The sequence below is a fragment of the Sinocyclocheilus anshuiensis genome, unplaced genomic scaffold (assembly GCF_001515605.1).
Source record: "Sinocyclocheilus anshuiensis isolate Anshui unplaced genomic scaffold, SAMN03320099.WGS_v1.1 scaffold283, whole genome shotgun sequence".
Lineage (NCBI taxonomy): Eukaryota > Metazoa > Chordata > Actinopteri > Cypriniformes > Cyprinidae > Sinocyclocheilus > Sinocyclocheilus anshuiensis.
In genome coordinates, this window is record NW_015549605.1 from 3,285,139 (window position 1) to 3,302,078 (window position 16,940).

Below are 16,940 nucleotides of genomic sequence, written 5' to 3' on the forward strand. Positions count from 1 at the left end.
TGACTTGTTTTTGTAGGCTTGACAGTGTCTATTCCTATTCACTTATATTGTACAGATAAGAGCACCTTGGAGATTATGCTAACCTTCTTTTGTGTTCTACAGAAGAAAAAGTCCTACGAGTTTGGAAAAACATGACAACATGAGAACATTAATTTCTGGATGAACTATTCCTTCAAGACACGTTTGTTAATCATGGTAAGGCTTTTTCCCCAGAACTTAGATCAGTAAACATACTGATTCCAACATTAGAAGAAAAAAAAAAAAAAAAAAACCCTGACATTTATTTAGTTTTTACAGTACCTTAAGCACATTGGTCTCATTGACTAATGTGCTTAGGGTAGAACAGACAGCACAGTCAATATAAAAATCGCTTTTTCACACTCAAAGCAAGGACGCAATGCTTTTAATCCACGTTTATGCTAAAAAATACTCATATAGTATTTGCACAAATTTGCATGTGAGGCTGGAATCATGGCTCTGTTCTCCAGGGATCTCTCAGGAAACCATTAGAAGTAACATTCAAAAGTGTTTTTTTTTTTCTTCTTTTTTTTCTGGTCTAAGATTCAGGAGTAGGCACTTACCCTGTCATGATCAACCTTCTGCAATTTATGTCTGAGAGATGCTTTTAAAGTGTCTGCATTCAACAACATCCAGTCCTGATAGTAATATAATCAAATATAATATATATTTATGTATGTAGATTCCTTAAGATGTACATTTGTGTTTTATTCAGCAAATGTGTAGTCTCGTTACTTAAGTTGTATCTTTCATACTGTAAGTAATTCACACTTGTTTACTGCCTGGCTACTGCACAGAAGATACCTGTTACATTTCTGGATAGAATATATAACAATTTTAGGCATGAAAAGACAGATCTGCTTTTAAATAGAAAAACGACATGTTTCATTAAAAGTTCACATCATAATCACCGTAATCTTCTATTCTACTAGATTTCCTTCTTAACAAACAGTCGGGTCTCTAACACGCCTATGTGGTTGTCGTACAGCACAGACGGTATTGCTTGGGACCACAAGGACTGTTCCACTACTCTTTACACATTTAACAGTCAGGTATGAGAAACAACACCTTCCTGATGTCTTAATATCATCTGTTTTCAGTGAATGGCCCAGAAATATCACACTGCATACTTTAGCAGCAAGTCTCTACCTCTCGCTAGTTACCACTGTTCCATTGCCACTTGCCACATCTGACAGCTCGTGATGAGGGGCTATAGAGCTAGTTATAGATTTTTAGACATCGCTTCCATTTGAATTTGATGTCTGTTTCAAGGCAAAAAGATAAATGGCAAGTTGGAAAAGCAAGTTCTCCGCTCTTGCCTTGTCAGTTTGCTTGTAGTTTTTGTGGTTCTCTGCAGGTACAGCTTAAAATGCATTGTCCAACACATTTATGACTGTGGCTTTCACCTCAACAGCAGCTGGCATCCCTTTGCCAGAAATCCAGAGCCTTGTAAAGGGAGACTGCTGGCTGGTCTCAGACATCAGAGCCATTTTGGAAGGGTATCGCTTCAGTTCTCCATAAATGCAGTGGTTCCTCATAAAGACATAAATCAGAAAGCAAGCCACTGATATCACAATGAAAAGCACACCAAAAGCAGCAATCAGCACCATGTCCCACCTCTCGGAGTCCTTTACGTCTTGTTCTAATCCTTTAGTTAGGACATTGACACATGTGGTGTCATGTTTATGATGGATGCTGTGAATGTCCACGCACACTTTGTACTGTGTAGCAGGGCTGAGATGTGTGAGATTATATACAGTCACGTCAGATGTTACCCTAGCTGTGAATGCCACTGTTGGATGGTTTGCAGTGGGCATTGTATACCACTTAATGTTTGGTGCCAGGCTACCATGAGAGGCATTCCAGGATATCAAAACAGAGTTGGTCTGTACAGATTCGATGTTGACATTCAGTGAGTCATTGACAGGTTGTGGGAAGTATCCATTTACCTCCACTGAGACAGATTTCAGGTCTGCTCCAACAAGATTGTGTGCCACACATGTGTACAATCCAGCCTCGCCCTCAGTGATATCATAAATATCAAGTGTGCCTTCGGGGTGCATGTAGAATCTCGCAGAAACAGCATTTGGGATGACCCTTCTCCCTGACGGAGTCACCCAGTAAATGTCTGGCTCAGGTTCAGCAAAGGCACGGCAGTGAAGAGACACAGATCTCCCACTTTCCACACTGATTTGTGTGGGGAGGCCTTCTGAAGAGATGAGAGGCAGACAGATCTCCATCATCTCTCTGAAGTGAACCTGCCGCACATGCTGACCTTCAAACTCTGGAGGTTCCACACAGAACAGGGAATCAGGCTCCATGAAGCGAATGTTTGTCTTGTTCATGTTCATCCACCGTACAACGCAGTCACAGCGGATTGGGTTAGAGTGCATGCTAACCTCCCGGAGATTTGGGAGGGACTCCACTGTTATCCTGTGGAGGGCACTTAAAGCATTACCATTTAACATTAGAGTTTCCAGCCTCGGCAGCCTACAGAAAGCATTTGGATGTATGTAGGAAAGTTTGGGGTTGTTGGTGGCTTCGATTTTGGTCAGTTCTGGGAGGTTGTTGAGGGCAAAACTATCAATGGACACCAACTCAGGCATGCTGTTAATGCCGAGCTCCTTAAGATGGAGCATGTCCACAAAGTCACCCCTCTGAATTCGCCCAATGGGGTTCTTATTAAGATCCAAAAACTTGAGGCTCTTCAGATTCCTGAGAGCACCATGGGGTACCTTAGGGAATGTATTATCATAGAATGAGATACTCTCCAGATTGTCAAGGCCCAGAAGTGAGTCATCTGGTATCTGTGACAGGTTCATTCTAGTAAGAACCAGGCTGTGAAGGTTTCTCAGAGGTTTGAAGTTCATATCCTGAATAGAGAGGACAGGATTTTCCCCAATCATTAGAATTTCCAAATTTGGTAAGGGCTCAAACCATTCGCTTTTTATACTCTGAAGCCGGTTGGAGTTGAGGTGAAGTCTCAGCAAGCTCTGCAGGCCACGAAAAGCCTCGGGAGAAATGAAGGAGATGAGGTTATGATTTAGGTAGAGCTCCTGAAGGTTGGTCAGTTGAGAAAGGCTGTTGTCTGGTAGGGCACATATCCAGTTTTCCTCCATGTGTAGGGATAAGAGTTGAGGGAGGTGGCCAATATTGACATCACTTATTGATGACAGGTTGTTTTGGGAGAGATCAATCTCAGTGATGTTTGGCAGGTAATCCAAAGGGTGCTCAATCTTAGCAATGTTGTTGGTCTGCAGTAAAACGACTTGTGTATCAGATGGCAATCTCATGGGCAGGTCAAAAAGTCCTAGGTCATTACAGTCAACAGTGGGAGCCTCCATATAGACAGAGCTAGGGGAAAACCAGGGTCTAATCTCACATACACAAAGTTTGGGACAACTGACTCTCTCTTCTGCAGCAAGAACCAAGGTAGTCACTGCAAGACCCACTAGCAAATAATCCGCAAATGATATGTCCTTCATATTGGCACAGTTCCCACCAGTAAGTAGTTGGTCCTAAAAGATTTTGTGGCAAAAGCACTTCACTTCAAAAATAATCAACCATTTGTGGTGATCACTTGAATCCAACAGAGGGCCTTCCCTAGGCCCTGACTGATGTGCTGTCAACAGATGCGATGTCCTGTCGCCAAGTCTCCCGTAATTCAGATTGAAGGTGGCATATGAAATTTTACTGGTTGGGCAGATAAAGGTAAAAAGGTCACCATTAAACCTCAGGTAGCGGCGGTTTCAGCTAGGCAGAAGCAAGGTCGTTCATTTCATTTACTACTACAGATGATGCCATCATCAGCCTAATCCACTTCTACCTGAAGAAAATAAGAAGAAAGAGATGAAAAATATTAGCATATAATTACCAGAAAAATGCAAGGGCATCACTAAGGCAAGACAGAGGCATGCTGACATTTACAAAAGTCACATTAAAGCACTCTGATGTCTGCTGACATTTTATTCAGCAGTACCTTGCACGCTAAGCCTTTGACATACGGATATGGGTGTCCTTCACCTTGGATATTATTTTGGGATTCTGAAGCTGAAGTTCACTAAAATGTGTGAATTATGAAGCTTAGTGTGTTTGACATGTAGGCATTAATATTGCTGCTTATTTTTTTAAAGGGTAGATTCCCCAGATGCAACTCACCGTGATGAAATGTTCTAGCCATGTACACAAAACATTCTCACTACACTCCACTCCACTTTAGTGAAAATAACACAATTGGGCTATAAGCAACATATACCATGGCCTTGAATACAATATATTTTAATTGCAAATACCACATAAAGTATCAATATTACTTTTAAACACCAATTTGTTATTTTTCCACTGTTAAAAGCAACTCTTTGTTGTACTACGCAGAATACTGAAGAAAAATCAGCAATTCTGTGAGAGCTCTCCGCATCACTAGGGTTACTATGAAACGTGCCATAGCCAGAATGCAAGTAAGCAAGACAGACAGAAAGAAAGAGACTGTTCCATCACACTATCATCCCTCTTTTCAACTTCAGTGCCTAAGGAAGGTGGTGAGGAAGTGAGGATACCACAGAAAGTCTTCAGTAAGCTTCACAGACGGAGAAACACAGAGTTCATCCCTCAAGGCTCTTTGGAGGTGATAGTGTGTTTTTTGGTTGAGTAATTGGGGCAAAATGTGTGATTTTCCAAGGCAACAAGATTCTTAATTAATCCAAGAACACTCAGAAAAAGCTTCAATACAGGGACCTTTATGATGAACAATATTTTCAGCAACAGAATCTGTTTGAAGTACATGATATATACGGCCTTCCCCAGATCAGGTGATTTCTGTCTGGTGGGGGGTTACTGCACCTGATCTGTTGTCTCTATATCACCGAAGTGTACATGTGTTGACAACAGAGACGCTAGGAACTACACTGAATTGTCCCATAGACAACGACCGTCAAATTGTTAAGCCTAGCAGGTAACGAGGGCTTTTAAATTTGGGTGTTTATTACACCTCATAGATGTGCCGCTACTCTCACGGTGGTTGGAAAATGGCTGCTTGACAATACCTGTGTCAGCCATAAATACTGGAAAATGCATATAGTTTTCCTGACTGACACGAATGGCCTATTTTCCTGACGTGTTAAATGGAGCACTGCTCCTACAGCACCTGCATGTTCTCTCTAGTAGTGCAGGTTCACTACTAATGCAGTGCGTAGGCATGCTTGTCTGTTCAAAGCATAATGTTAATGTGCAATAAATGAAACTGCAGTTTGTTTTTCTTCTAATCTTTCTAGTCTCTTGTTTTAAATTGTGATAGTTCTGGATCCCTGATTTTCCCAGATATTAAAGTATCAAGATATTAAAATTAGTACTTAGTATTTAATAAATGTTTAGAATTTAAGATGCATTTAGGAGAACTGTTCTGGCGGCCCACATGCAATGTTTTATCCTTCTTTCTATTTTCTGTTGTGCAGGAATGTTTTTTTCATCTTGCCCTTTTAGACAAGGTTATGCTTTTGATGCAGGGCCAGAGTTTCCGTGTTCAGTGATTTCACATCGTGAACAGGACCATTTAACAATGCACAATAAAGGCATAGTTCAATGGGGCATGAATAATTTGGCACTGCTATGAGTGTGTTAAATCAAGCTTTCCATAGTCAACAGCATCATCTGCAACTGTTAGATTTCTGTACATTATTTCAGAATGTAATTATTTAGCTACATTTTAAAAAGGAACTAAAACTGTGTGGCAGTGGCATCATTATTGCATATATGTTGTGAAGTGAGAAGAAATCAAAGAACTTTTTATTAATTTTAAGACTACAAAATCGATACACTATCCTCCAGAAATAACCCTGTTAGAGCCCTAGTTTCTGCGATGGTAAATAATGTATTTTTTGCGTGTAATGGCTGGCTCATGATCGTGTTCTTGAGGCTGTTTCTGTTAGAGTATCTACAAAAAACACTCCCAGGAGAGGAGACACACTAATACAACTAAACCTGTATTAACCTCCACTGACTCTGTAACAGCAATAAAGGTATGGCGCACCCATTAAAAACTCCAGTCAAAGACAAATTAAGGAAATTAGGCTTAACCCAGTTAAGTGTAGGTGAGAACGTACAAACGTAAGAACTTGGAACAACACCGTGGCTCATAGAGCTTAAGTGGCAATACCTTGCATAGTGTGCCACGCTTTCAGAGACAGAGAGAAATGCAACTAATACCAGAGAAAATGGAATTTTAAAGATGGATGCCTCTAATCACCGTCCTGATGTACTGCAGAGTCAGTCAGCAAAATTGGAGAGAAGAGGAGTCAGAGAATCGTTCCCCGCCATTATTTGCCAGACCTGATATCACAGAGCTAGCATCATCTTGATTGGGCTTGTAAAATATAGGGGCATGTTTGAATAAATGTGTCCGGTGGGCAGAAGCCCTACTGACCCTGGGAAGTAACTCAGGCTGAATGGTGGCAGCCCGGCTCCTGTGTTTGCTTTGGGCTGAGTTGTTTGAGATAGGCTGTAAATCTTGGGCTGGGGACTGATTACTGAGCTTGAGGTCCTCTTAAACCCCAAGTTAGCGCCTCTGCAGATTGGAAAATAGCTGTAGCAACTCAATGTAAACTGCACTGGGGATAATAACATGATTTGTGTTTTTAAATAGGGATACACATACATTAATGCACATTGAGGACACTTTTCTAAAAAGAGCAGATACAATAATGTATTTTGATTTGATGATGTTTTATTCCTTACAGTTCTCAAGCCACCACTTCCTAGCCACTCCATCTCCAGGTAATTGTAAGTTAATTGTTACAAGCACAACAAATATTTATTTTTTGGGTTAGAACATAAAAGTAACATTTAACTGACCAGCAAGCTTACATGGGTGTTTGAAATATATATGATGCCAGGTGTAGCTGTAGGCTTTCATTTCCAGTTAAACTTCTGTCAAACAGATCGCATGTACAGAAAGTAGGGCAGAGGTGGGATTGCTTCCTGTAGAAATAGCCCTTTGTATTATAGAGATGATTCAGAGGAAATATTGTTCAAATGGTCTTGAGAATTTTTCTTGCTCATTCATACAAATGTCTACAGAAAGACACCCCTGGTCTTACACCCATGCTCTCTCTCCTCATTGTGTTTCACTTAAGCTCTTATTTTTCCCCTCCTCTCTTAACATGCTCTGTGAAAGCTGTTCTCTCAGGCCTGGAGAAGACGCAAAGGGCCTAGGTGCCAGCCAGTTTGCATAGGCCTCTCAGTGGGTGGCATAGTCTGTTTTGCTGCTAGTCCCCCTGCCCTGTACTTCATTGATTTGCCATTACACTATTTTCAAGGTAAGGGAAGAGTCCATTAAACAGGCTTTGCTCTGCAATGTGTGTGCATAATGAAGTTTCCAGTGCAATGCTCAAGGAACGTTTCCCTTTGCACCTGTTCTTATGTGCTCGCAAAATCAGCACCGAGTCGACGGTTAATGCAGAATCAATGTTCCAAATTAACCGATGGACCCCACAGGTTTCAGCTTTTCCACTGCCGTCATTTGTTTCCCTCAATGAATTCAAGTGTACATGAACAATTCTGGTATTTTGTAACTGATTGTTTGATGCTGATTTGCTCTTTTAGTAAAATCTAGTTTGTGCTGATATAAATTAACTTGAACGTCAATTCCTGAAGGAAATACCAGTGCTTGCAAGGCAGAAATAGAACAGTGGTGATGTTCTAGACAAGCACAGGTTTTAAGATTTGGTTCTGTGTAAATTAAATGCCAGATCAGAGCCACTTTTGCTGTTGTCATGACACTCAGCGTGCATCTTATTTTATTTATTATTTATTTTCTCTCTGCAGTGCATGGGACCTCGCACCCAACGCAACACTGTCTTTGCCATGTAACACAGTGTCCTAACTACATGCGACGCCGCGACACGATAAAAGGTATCTTTTCCATGTTAATTGGATTTTTTGTCCTAACTAGCCACGGCGGCGACACATGAAATTTCAAATTTAGAAACGGTTTCTATTTCCGCGACGTCGCGGCTGGAACAACAACATACAAAAACTATATGACAGTAGATAATCTCAGGTAATTATATGCTTTATTCAAAGTTAAACGTGTCTAATATGAGTTTAAATATCATATTGCATGACCTTATAGCCATACTGAAAGCAACAATAGATAGTTTACCTGCGAACCAATGAGTGTATTCCATGACAAAGATGTTATCAGTCACTCAGTATGTACATTTAATGATGTTAAAAAGGTTTAATATTTATGAATTAGATTATAAACGTATCCATTTCGTTGCGAGAGCAGTGCGCTTTCAGAGAGCCCGCCCACACACGCTTCTAATTGGCTGTGATATTTGATTGATTCTGTCGCGTCACAGTGTCACGTCGCGTTTGGTGTGGACACCCAAATTGCTTATCGCTGGAATCTTGTCGTATCGCGTGTAGTTAGGACACGGTGTAAGAGTGACTTTAAACTCTTAAATAGATCTAAGGACAAAAATACCAATCGCAAGTCACTACGCAAATAGTTGCAATACCACAATTTGTTTTCCAAATATTACAATGCATTTTGAATGGTAAACATTTTTTTTATTTTAATATTAGGCTAAATTCTTGAAGAAAGTGAAAAGGGGTATATCAATACAGTTCTACCATGCAAGCACTAATTAATATATTGTATATATATTGTATTTATTTGCTTATAAGCAAAAAGCATGCTATTCGAAGGTTTAAAGGTTTAAATGCACATTCTTGCAAAATTTGCAAACCAGTTGGCCAACTATTTACAGGTAGTTACTACATTATCCATCGAGGATCAATAAAGTATCTCTTTATCTCTCATTCCTATTAATGACCCCTTTCTAAGCTAGTCTTCAGTGGAAGGCATTATTGCTCATATAGCTAGAGATAAACTGATTCTCTGGGTGCAAATGTGGTTTGGATTTAAAAACACATTGACATTAATTAGAATGCAGAATGTTTAAATGCCAGTACAATAATTTTTACATCAGATGTACATTTTATTATAATTTTAGAACTCCAATTGTACATTCTCTTTGAGTTTTAAGAGAGTTTTCCAGAATTTTCCCTTAAGGTTCTGAATATGCTGTAAGAAAATTCTTACTCATATCGATATAACCATATTGCTCATCCAGAGACATGTAACGTTGCTATTTGCTCTAACATGCATAACCCAGCCTGAGGAAAAGACACCATGCACAATGGACAGAATAATTGCATCACTAAACTACACTATATATGAAGAACCTAATTATGAAAACCAATAAAATCTCCCCAGGGTAGAAATACAGCATTTCACACTAATTGGGCCTGATTGATTGAAAGCGTGTTCCCAACAGCAAGTGTCAGTCGATCTATCGGTGTAGCAGTGCATGGTTTATTGTGTTCTAAACATCTCTAACTTGACTGTTTAGGCATAATGAGATCCCAGTTCTCCCAGTATGCGCTCTATACTGCACAGGATGCCTCTACTACAGGTATCAGTCTAATCTAAGAACAGATGGAGAGCACAGCAGTGCTTCTCAGATGGTTCTGCTCTGTTTACTCGTGAAAACACAGATAGCATATGCTGCTATCATATTCTCTTATTAAAGTCTATATTTTAAAACAGAACTAGTCGAGTCTTTTGCAACAATGAGAGAACGTGGAGTGTGGCGACCTTTTCAACAGACGGAGATTGGGGAGAAATCATTAAAAAGCCAGTTTACCCTGCCTTATGTCTTTTTTTTCCCTATTTGTATTAGACATGGCAGGTATAACTATAAAAATATATATATACCTCTAAAAGTGAATTCATCATGTTTCTGCATATTTTCTATATTAAGATATTATATTAACATTTTCATTAATGCATTTGGCACAGGCATTACCCAAAGTGACCCTTGGACCCTCGGTGCAATCAAGGTATGCTTTCAATGGGAATTGAATCCATGTTATTAGTGTGGCTAGCATTATGCTCTGCCAGAACATGAAAGCATTTTAATATTTCATTTGTTTGATGAAGTGTTAAGCTATTGAAATGCTACACTTGCTATTTTTCAACACACATGTTGTGATGTTTTGTTTCGAAGCCCATACCACTTTGCACTGACAATGCAGGCTTGCATAAATTGGATTTCAAACCGCACATCCACCATTGATTTGTGCTTCAAACTGTTTAGTATGACGCAACGATCAGAGAAAGCAATTTTCCAGCACCTCGTCATACAAAGAGGTACTAAAATCAGTTAAACACTCCAGTGTGCTCACAGAAGCCGCGTCTGAGAGATCCTTAATATCAAGGGTATTACTTATTGTCTGTTAATTAGTGCAGCCATCAAGTGGCCCATGTGATTACATCTGTGATTAAGAATTGCCCGCTCAGGTCTGAGTTTGGAGAGTTTGGCATGAAAGAGACTCCAAGGACACAAACTGGTTGGAGTGTATTGTCTACCATTAAGCCGAAAAATATTTTTGCTCAACATTTTCACTTTGTAACGAGTCAGTGTCCTGCCATCAGCGAGGGACAACTGGTAATGGCTGTCCCAGGCCCTGTGGTGGTCCCACTAAGGTCCTCTATGGGAAAGCCCAATCCTTCCATATTTTTCTTTCAGGACCAATGACTTTTGCCCCTGAAACCCAGTGATCTAATTGGTATCTGCTTGCTAGTAGAGGATCATATATGGATATTTATGATGCACTTTTTTTTACATAATTCTACTTTAAGATTTTTTATTTTAATCTTAATTTAATTCACACTACCCCAAATATGTGTTGAAATAATGCATGCATGCAAACACATGCTATTTGCAATCCATAAGACAACCTCTGACTTGTGTTTTAGAAAGTGCAAAGCCAGTCTGCAATGATTCCTCACCGCCTCCATCTACAAAGAGATGTGGGAGGACAAACTCGCTGGTTGTGTGATTAACAGCTGGGGTAAAAAATTTAAAAAATGCCATCATCTGCATAGGAGGTGTTTTGCTGTGGACGGTATAAATTAGGATGAAGCAATGAATGCAAATCAGACGAATGGATCAGAATCACAATGCCTCCATTCAAAGTGATATACATTCATTTAACGATACTTACTGTACAGTGGATGCTCAAGGCGACTGCATTTGAAATTCATGTGCTATAGGGGTGCTGTAGAACATCTTGGACGGCAACAGGGTGATTTAAGGGAGATTGAGAACAGCCAGATGCAAGACTGCCTGTGGCTATTCATCCAGGACGTGCCTTGTGTCCAAAAAAATACGCATCCCAAACTGGAACACAGATTTCCTGTTGCTGCTGCTGATGCACACATGTGTTTGTTCTCCGACCGCGACATCAGCAACAGGAATTCTGTGCTCCAGGTTGGCATGGCTATTTATTCAACTACCTACGTGCTTGTTATCAATTCCCTTCCATTTCTTTTTCTTCACGGTCGTTTTGCAGTGAACTAATCACTCTGACGCATATTCCTTTAACTTGAATGTGGATGCTCATGCAGTAAATACCAACTAAGATTAATATTAATGAACCAAATAGATGAGGTATATCGGAAAATGTTCAAACTTACCGTTTCAACGTAAGTCATTCCGGTCAATAAAACGACATGTATTCCGTTCATCTATAGCGCAGTGCTCCAGAGAGCGGAAAGCCCGCGCCACGCAAATGAAAATAAGCGCGCGTGGTCTTCTTTTAACGCAGATGGAGAAATAGCAGCGGTTCGCGCTCCTAACGTTAAGATTTTGCCTTGCGAATGAGGCAAAATCCACCAGGTGAGAGCCGTCTGGAAGCTTTTTAGAGTCCCTCGCACTGACAACCTCCTCCTTCCTCCGCGTTCAGAGGCGCATCTGCAGCCGCTCGTTCGGTTGTCACATTGACATGCCGCCGTCTGCCCAGCGGTCATTAATATCGGAACAGCCCCCGAGTCTCCAGAGATCAACCAATAGCGGCGGGGCGGAGAGAAACTCTCGCAACTGATTGGCTAAACAGTAGCGTCTGTCCGTTGGAGAAATAAAGAGAGGCAGAAGAAAATGGATATGTTGATATTAATTTCGGATTGCGTCGTATTTTGGGGTTGTATTTTTTTATTTTATTTTTTTTTTTTCAGACAGAGTATGAAAGATCATCGTGTGTTTATATAGTTTCTAAAATAATATAACCTCAAGTTCAAAGCATAATATGGGGGCAAACAAGTGCTAGTTGTCATACTTGGACACTCCAATTAATATTTCTCAAGGGTTGGTTTATTTTTTTATTTTTTTATTTAAGTTAATTTCAAGAGGTTCTCAGTCTTGACTTACAAAATCAGTGCATATTGTTTTTCTATGGCGTTTGTTGTTGTTACAATGAAAACGTAATGGAAACCACGTATGATAGGCTTTTTATCTGAAATTAGGTCTACACTGTAATTTTTAGAGATAATTAAAGATAATTTAAATAAATCATTCATGAAACCGCAAATATACACTAAATAGCATACAACTGTTTTGTCCAACAAAAAATTGCTTACAATTATTATTTGGCTGCAATTATTTTGCTTTTTAAAATAACTGTGTCATTTTTAAACAGTTAAAAGATGTGAAAACTTGGGGAATCACAATAATGCTGATAGACAGTGCTCTTACTTGGTATTACTTAAGTAATAACTGTTGTGTTTTTTATAGTTTTGTATCATCACAGGCAAGGTGTAGCAACTTCATTTAAGGATCAGAACTACCCAACAACCAGAATTTTGGGCTGAAAAAAAAAATCAGGAAGCTGAAGGTAGGCTTTCCATGTTTCCAATTCTTTAGGTTCTTGTTTCAGGGACTCTGACAGAATACATCATTTTTGTGGTGACCCTGTTTTTAGGGATGAAATCACTGTGAAGGTGCTTTCCTGAAACGGACCTGTCTTGCTTTACAGCCCATGCACAGGTCCTTCACAGCTCACCCTCGGGACTGCACACACCTTGAGAAAACAGGGATATAACTCATAATAAAACTCCCGATAGGGTCGGCCACTAGACCATTTTTTCTGTTCTGGCATCAGGAGACTGCTCTGCCAAAGAAGAATGTGCATGTACTATAAAAGCATAAATCTGGGTTTTGGTTGATGTCAGCAAGTATCAGGTTTTTCATCAGTCCATGCCCCCATTTATGAAAAATTTAGAGGAATATTAGGAATTTGTGAGGCGGTTTCGTCGTGGCATTTCACTGCATCTGTTTTCTGACAGACAAGGCCTTAGAGGGCAGTTCAGTTTATTGACTAGAGTCCCACAGTTATAAATATTTTTACAAGAAACTTAGAGAAGATGGTCTTACAGCCTCTGACAAAGACATAGAACCTGTAAAGTTTTCTGAAGAGCCTTTAGCAAAAGTAATTTAAAAGCTACAAGCGTATTGATTCTGAAACCACCATTATGGCAAATACTTGCACAGTTGTAAACATTATTAAACTGTATAAAACTGATTTTAATTTATGATAATATATTCATGTCAAATTGATTCAATGCTTGTCAGTCATAAACCACCCACGCCAGGCTATTGAACTATAAACTAGTCTTCCGCCAAGTAATAGTCAACAGAAATCCTAAGAAACCATTTTTTTTGTTAACCACAACTTCTTGAACTCAACATGTCATAAGTTGTTTTCTCGATCTCAATTTGTTCCCTCTTATTTTTTCTTTTGTCTAGAGGTGACAAAGACATATGTCTATAGCAATGCATCATGGATGAGCGTATTTTTACTTTGACCGAGGACTCGCCCAAGCTAAACCCCCGAAACACCTTTTCCAAAACAGTATCCTTAGAGGGCTTTGTCATAGACACTATCGTGACTTTGAACATGTGGTTAGTTTTATTGCCAGCCAAAGGATGTTTGACAGATGCAGATAGTTCACCCAAAAACGAAATTTTGCTGAAATCTTTTTCACACATTACATCACTTGTTCACCAATGGATCCTCTGCAGTGAATGGGTGCCATCAGAATGAGAGACCAAACAGCTGATAAAAACGTCACAATAATCTATTCTTGTGAAGAGTAAAGCTGTGTGTTTATAAGAAACAAATCCTTAATTAAGACATTTTAACTTTAAGCCGTCACTTCTGGTTCATATTCCATTATAATTCTTCCTCCAGTAAAAAAGTCCTTCCCCTGTTGTCCTCTCACATCAAAATCCGCCAACATATTTGTTTAGAACTGTTTTGGACTGTTTTCGCTGGTAAAACTGTGCATATTTCTCAGACAACCTTTTTTGGAAAAAGAAATATTATGGATAGAGGACTCGTATTTTAGCTAGAAACAGCAGTTTGAAGTTGAACACTTTTTAATGATGGATTTTTCATACAAACATGCAGCTTTTCGCTTCACAAGATGTTAACTGATGGACTGAAGTCATGTGCATTACTTGTGGATTATTGTGATGTTTCTATCAGCTGTTTGGACTCTCATTCTGACGGCACCCATTCACTGCAGTGCATTGGTTCTGTTCTGACTTGTGACTGAACAGAGAAATGGCAAGTGACACTTTTTTTTTCTCTCATGAGAAAATTACGGCGAGATCACAAGAAAATGATAGATGACCTCTTAGGCTTCTGTATTATTCTGATTATTGTAATTTATATAGAACTTTTATCCTTATTATATTACTGTTGCAGCCGTGTTATAAAATACAAATTGATAAAAGCAATGCCCCATTGATAGGTAATAGCTGTGACATGAGCCACAGACATAAACAGTCTAATTTCCCAATATCCACTGCATCAGCACATTGCTTTTCAGTTTGGTGGAGTTGCAGAAAAAAGCTGGACAAGTGATGCTCGTAATGTGACAGTGGCATGCCTGCAGAGACGCATGAGTTGCCTGGGAATACGCCTCTCAAACTGTAGCAGTTCTTGTGGTATGGGGCTGTCTGTGCCTGCAGTGCAGCTAACAGGCTTCCCAGGTGGGGGTTTGTTTAGTTAAGACTGATGTAGAGACATCCTGCCACCAGCCAACCACACACAACATCTCACTCTCCTCATTAGGCCTCCACACTCCCATGATGCTCAAGCTACTTTGCCAAGTTAAAAAATAGCTTATTTTCACTTCCAATGTGCAACAGAATCAGAGACTGTGTTCTTTCTTGCTTTCTTTCTTTGTCTTACTTCCTTTCTTTCAGGAGCCAGGTGCACTGCAAAATTTATTTCACCTATTAAAGGCTGCATAATTTGTAAGTAAAACAGTGAGAAAGGGTGGATTTATTAGCCGGTGATTAGAAGCTTGTGTCAGCACACTGGCTAGCCCTGCACTTTAGTTTATGTATCTCCAGTCAGGCGTTCAACGCTCTTTAAACGGCCTTGTTAAGAGCGCAAACGTCCTGAGAGGCAGCCATCATACACATCCAGCTTTCCTCTGTTAAAGTCAATATTATTAGTATTCTGACCAGCACCTGTGTAACACCATCTCTTCAAGCTTTGCTCTGAATGCTACACAAGTTGACTGGATAAAAGGATAGATTTCTTTTTTGTTCCATACAAAAAAGCAGAGCGAGACTGCAGTTTTAGCCGCGGGATGTTCAAGGGCCTCTCTGAGGAGTTCTGTTGTCTCCCCTGGTTGTTCTGACTGAGTTCCCAGTAAAACTGTCCAGGTTAACCTCGCTCATCTCAGCCGATCATGAGGTGAGGCTCCAGGAGAGAGCGGTGCCATATCCTGGAGCTTCGATGTTGGGAAACGGGTGGTATACATAAGAAAATGAGACAGAAAAGAGAATAGAGAAGAAGGGGCTTCTTGTTGGAGGTGGCACCCTGGTTTTGTGGAAATGGACAAGTGTGGTGACTGATCGAGTGCACTGAGCTTGAGTTTCAGATCTCATTGCATACATAGACTTCAAAAGCTCAATAACAGATTTATGACTGGCTTTGGCTGTCCATTGTTGAAAACCGTTTTTATGTGTGTGTGCATTTCTGTGCAATGATTTTGAAATTGAATCCTGGGATTTCCACCCAAGCCCGTAGCTAGAAATGCTAGGGCCCTTACTTCTTATTCAACCATTTGTAAGGCAGAGATACAGTACAGCTTGATGGGACGGTGCATGTTGAATTGTGCTTTGATAAATTGCCCTGTGCAGCTTATGCACAGACGACCTGAGTTCATATCCAATATTTCAAATGAATATTACTCAGTATATCTCTCATCACAGTTCTCTTTTGTCAATACCTTTATCTCTTGATGTTTCTCATATATCTGGTCTTTGATTAGTTCCTTTATTTCTGCTTTTTACTGTTAGCTCTGTCCTTTCACTTTTCTTATATTTAAACTCATTTTGTACTGTATGTATTATCTCTCTTTTCTAGCTGAATACTGGTTATAGTAAAGTAGGTATAGATTCCATATAACTCAAATGTAATCGTTATTATTTAAATTATATTTAATACATTTAAAATGAATTAAAATATCTCTTCTTATTATTTCTTACCATATTTTGACAAAATACATTGAAAAATCAAAATAAATAAGGTATGTCGCATATATACATCGGTATTTATTTATTTATAAAGTTTATATAGTTTTGAACTAATCGGTTAAGTGATTCATTCAGTGACTCAATTATAAATAATTCTGAACAGAACAGAACAAAGCTGTTGTGAATGATTTAAAATTACTTGCTCATAAAAACACTTGTCACCCCCTGCTTGCAAACCAATGTAACCTGCAGAAAAACATGAATTTGTCATCGAAAATCATGTAAAAAAAATAAAAATAATAATAATTATAATAAAAAAACTGAAATATTTTCCCATTCCTTTCTTTTGTTAAACATACTGATTTTTATCTCGGACATTTGACTAGAGACATGTAGTATGTTGTATTTAAAAAAATTGTCACAGTATCAAACCTACAGCAGAACCGTTGTGTGTCTTAGTTTTCTAACAAATCGGTTGTCTTATTCTGCATGACTGTATTTGTATTTATATATATATATATATAT

The 16,940-nt window shown here is 39.3% G+C and overlaps 1 protein-coding gene across 1 annotated transcript; it reads right to left on the minus strand.

Annotated features, from left to right (window-relative positions):
* Nucleotides 1-215: 215 nt before the first annotated feature.
* LOC107658877 (leucine-rich repeat neuronal protein 3-like) lies at nt 216-11,849 on the minus strand. The gene is made up of 2 exons (XM_016447570.1): nt 11,561-11,849; nt 216-3,844 (listed from the first exon to the last, which is right to left on the minus strand). Exon 2 carries the CDS (start codon nt 3,501-3,503, stop codon nt 1,383-1,385), a length of 2,121 nt encoding a protein of 706 aa, XP_016303056.1. The 5' UTR covers nt 3,504-3,844; nt 11,561-11,849; the 3' UTR covers nt 216-1,382.
* Nucleotides 11,850-16,940: the final 5,091 nt, after the last annotated feature.

Coding starts and splice junctions, on each gene's coding strand:
- LOC107658877 (XM_016447570.1), bottom strand. CDS start 3,503: ATGAAGGACATATCATTTGCGGATTATTTGCTAGTGGGTCTTGCAGTG.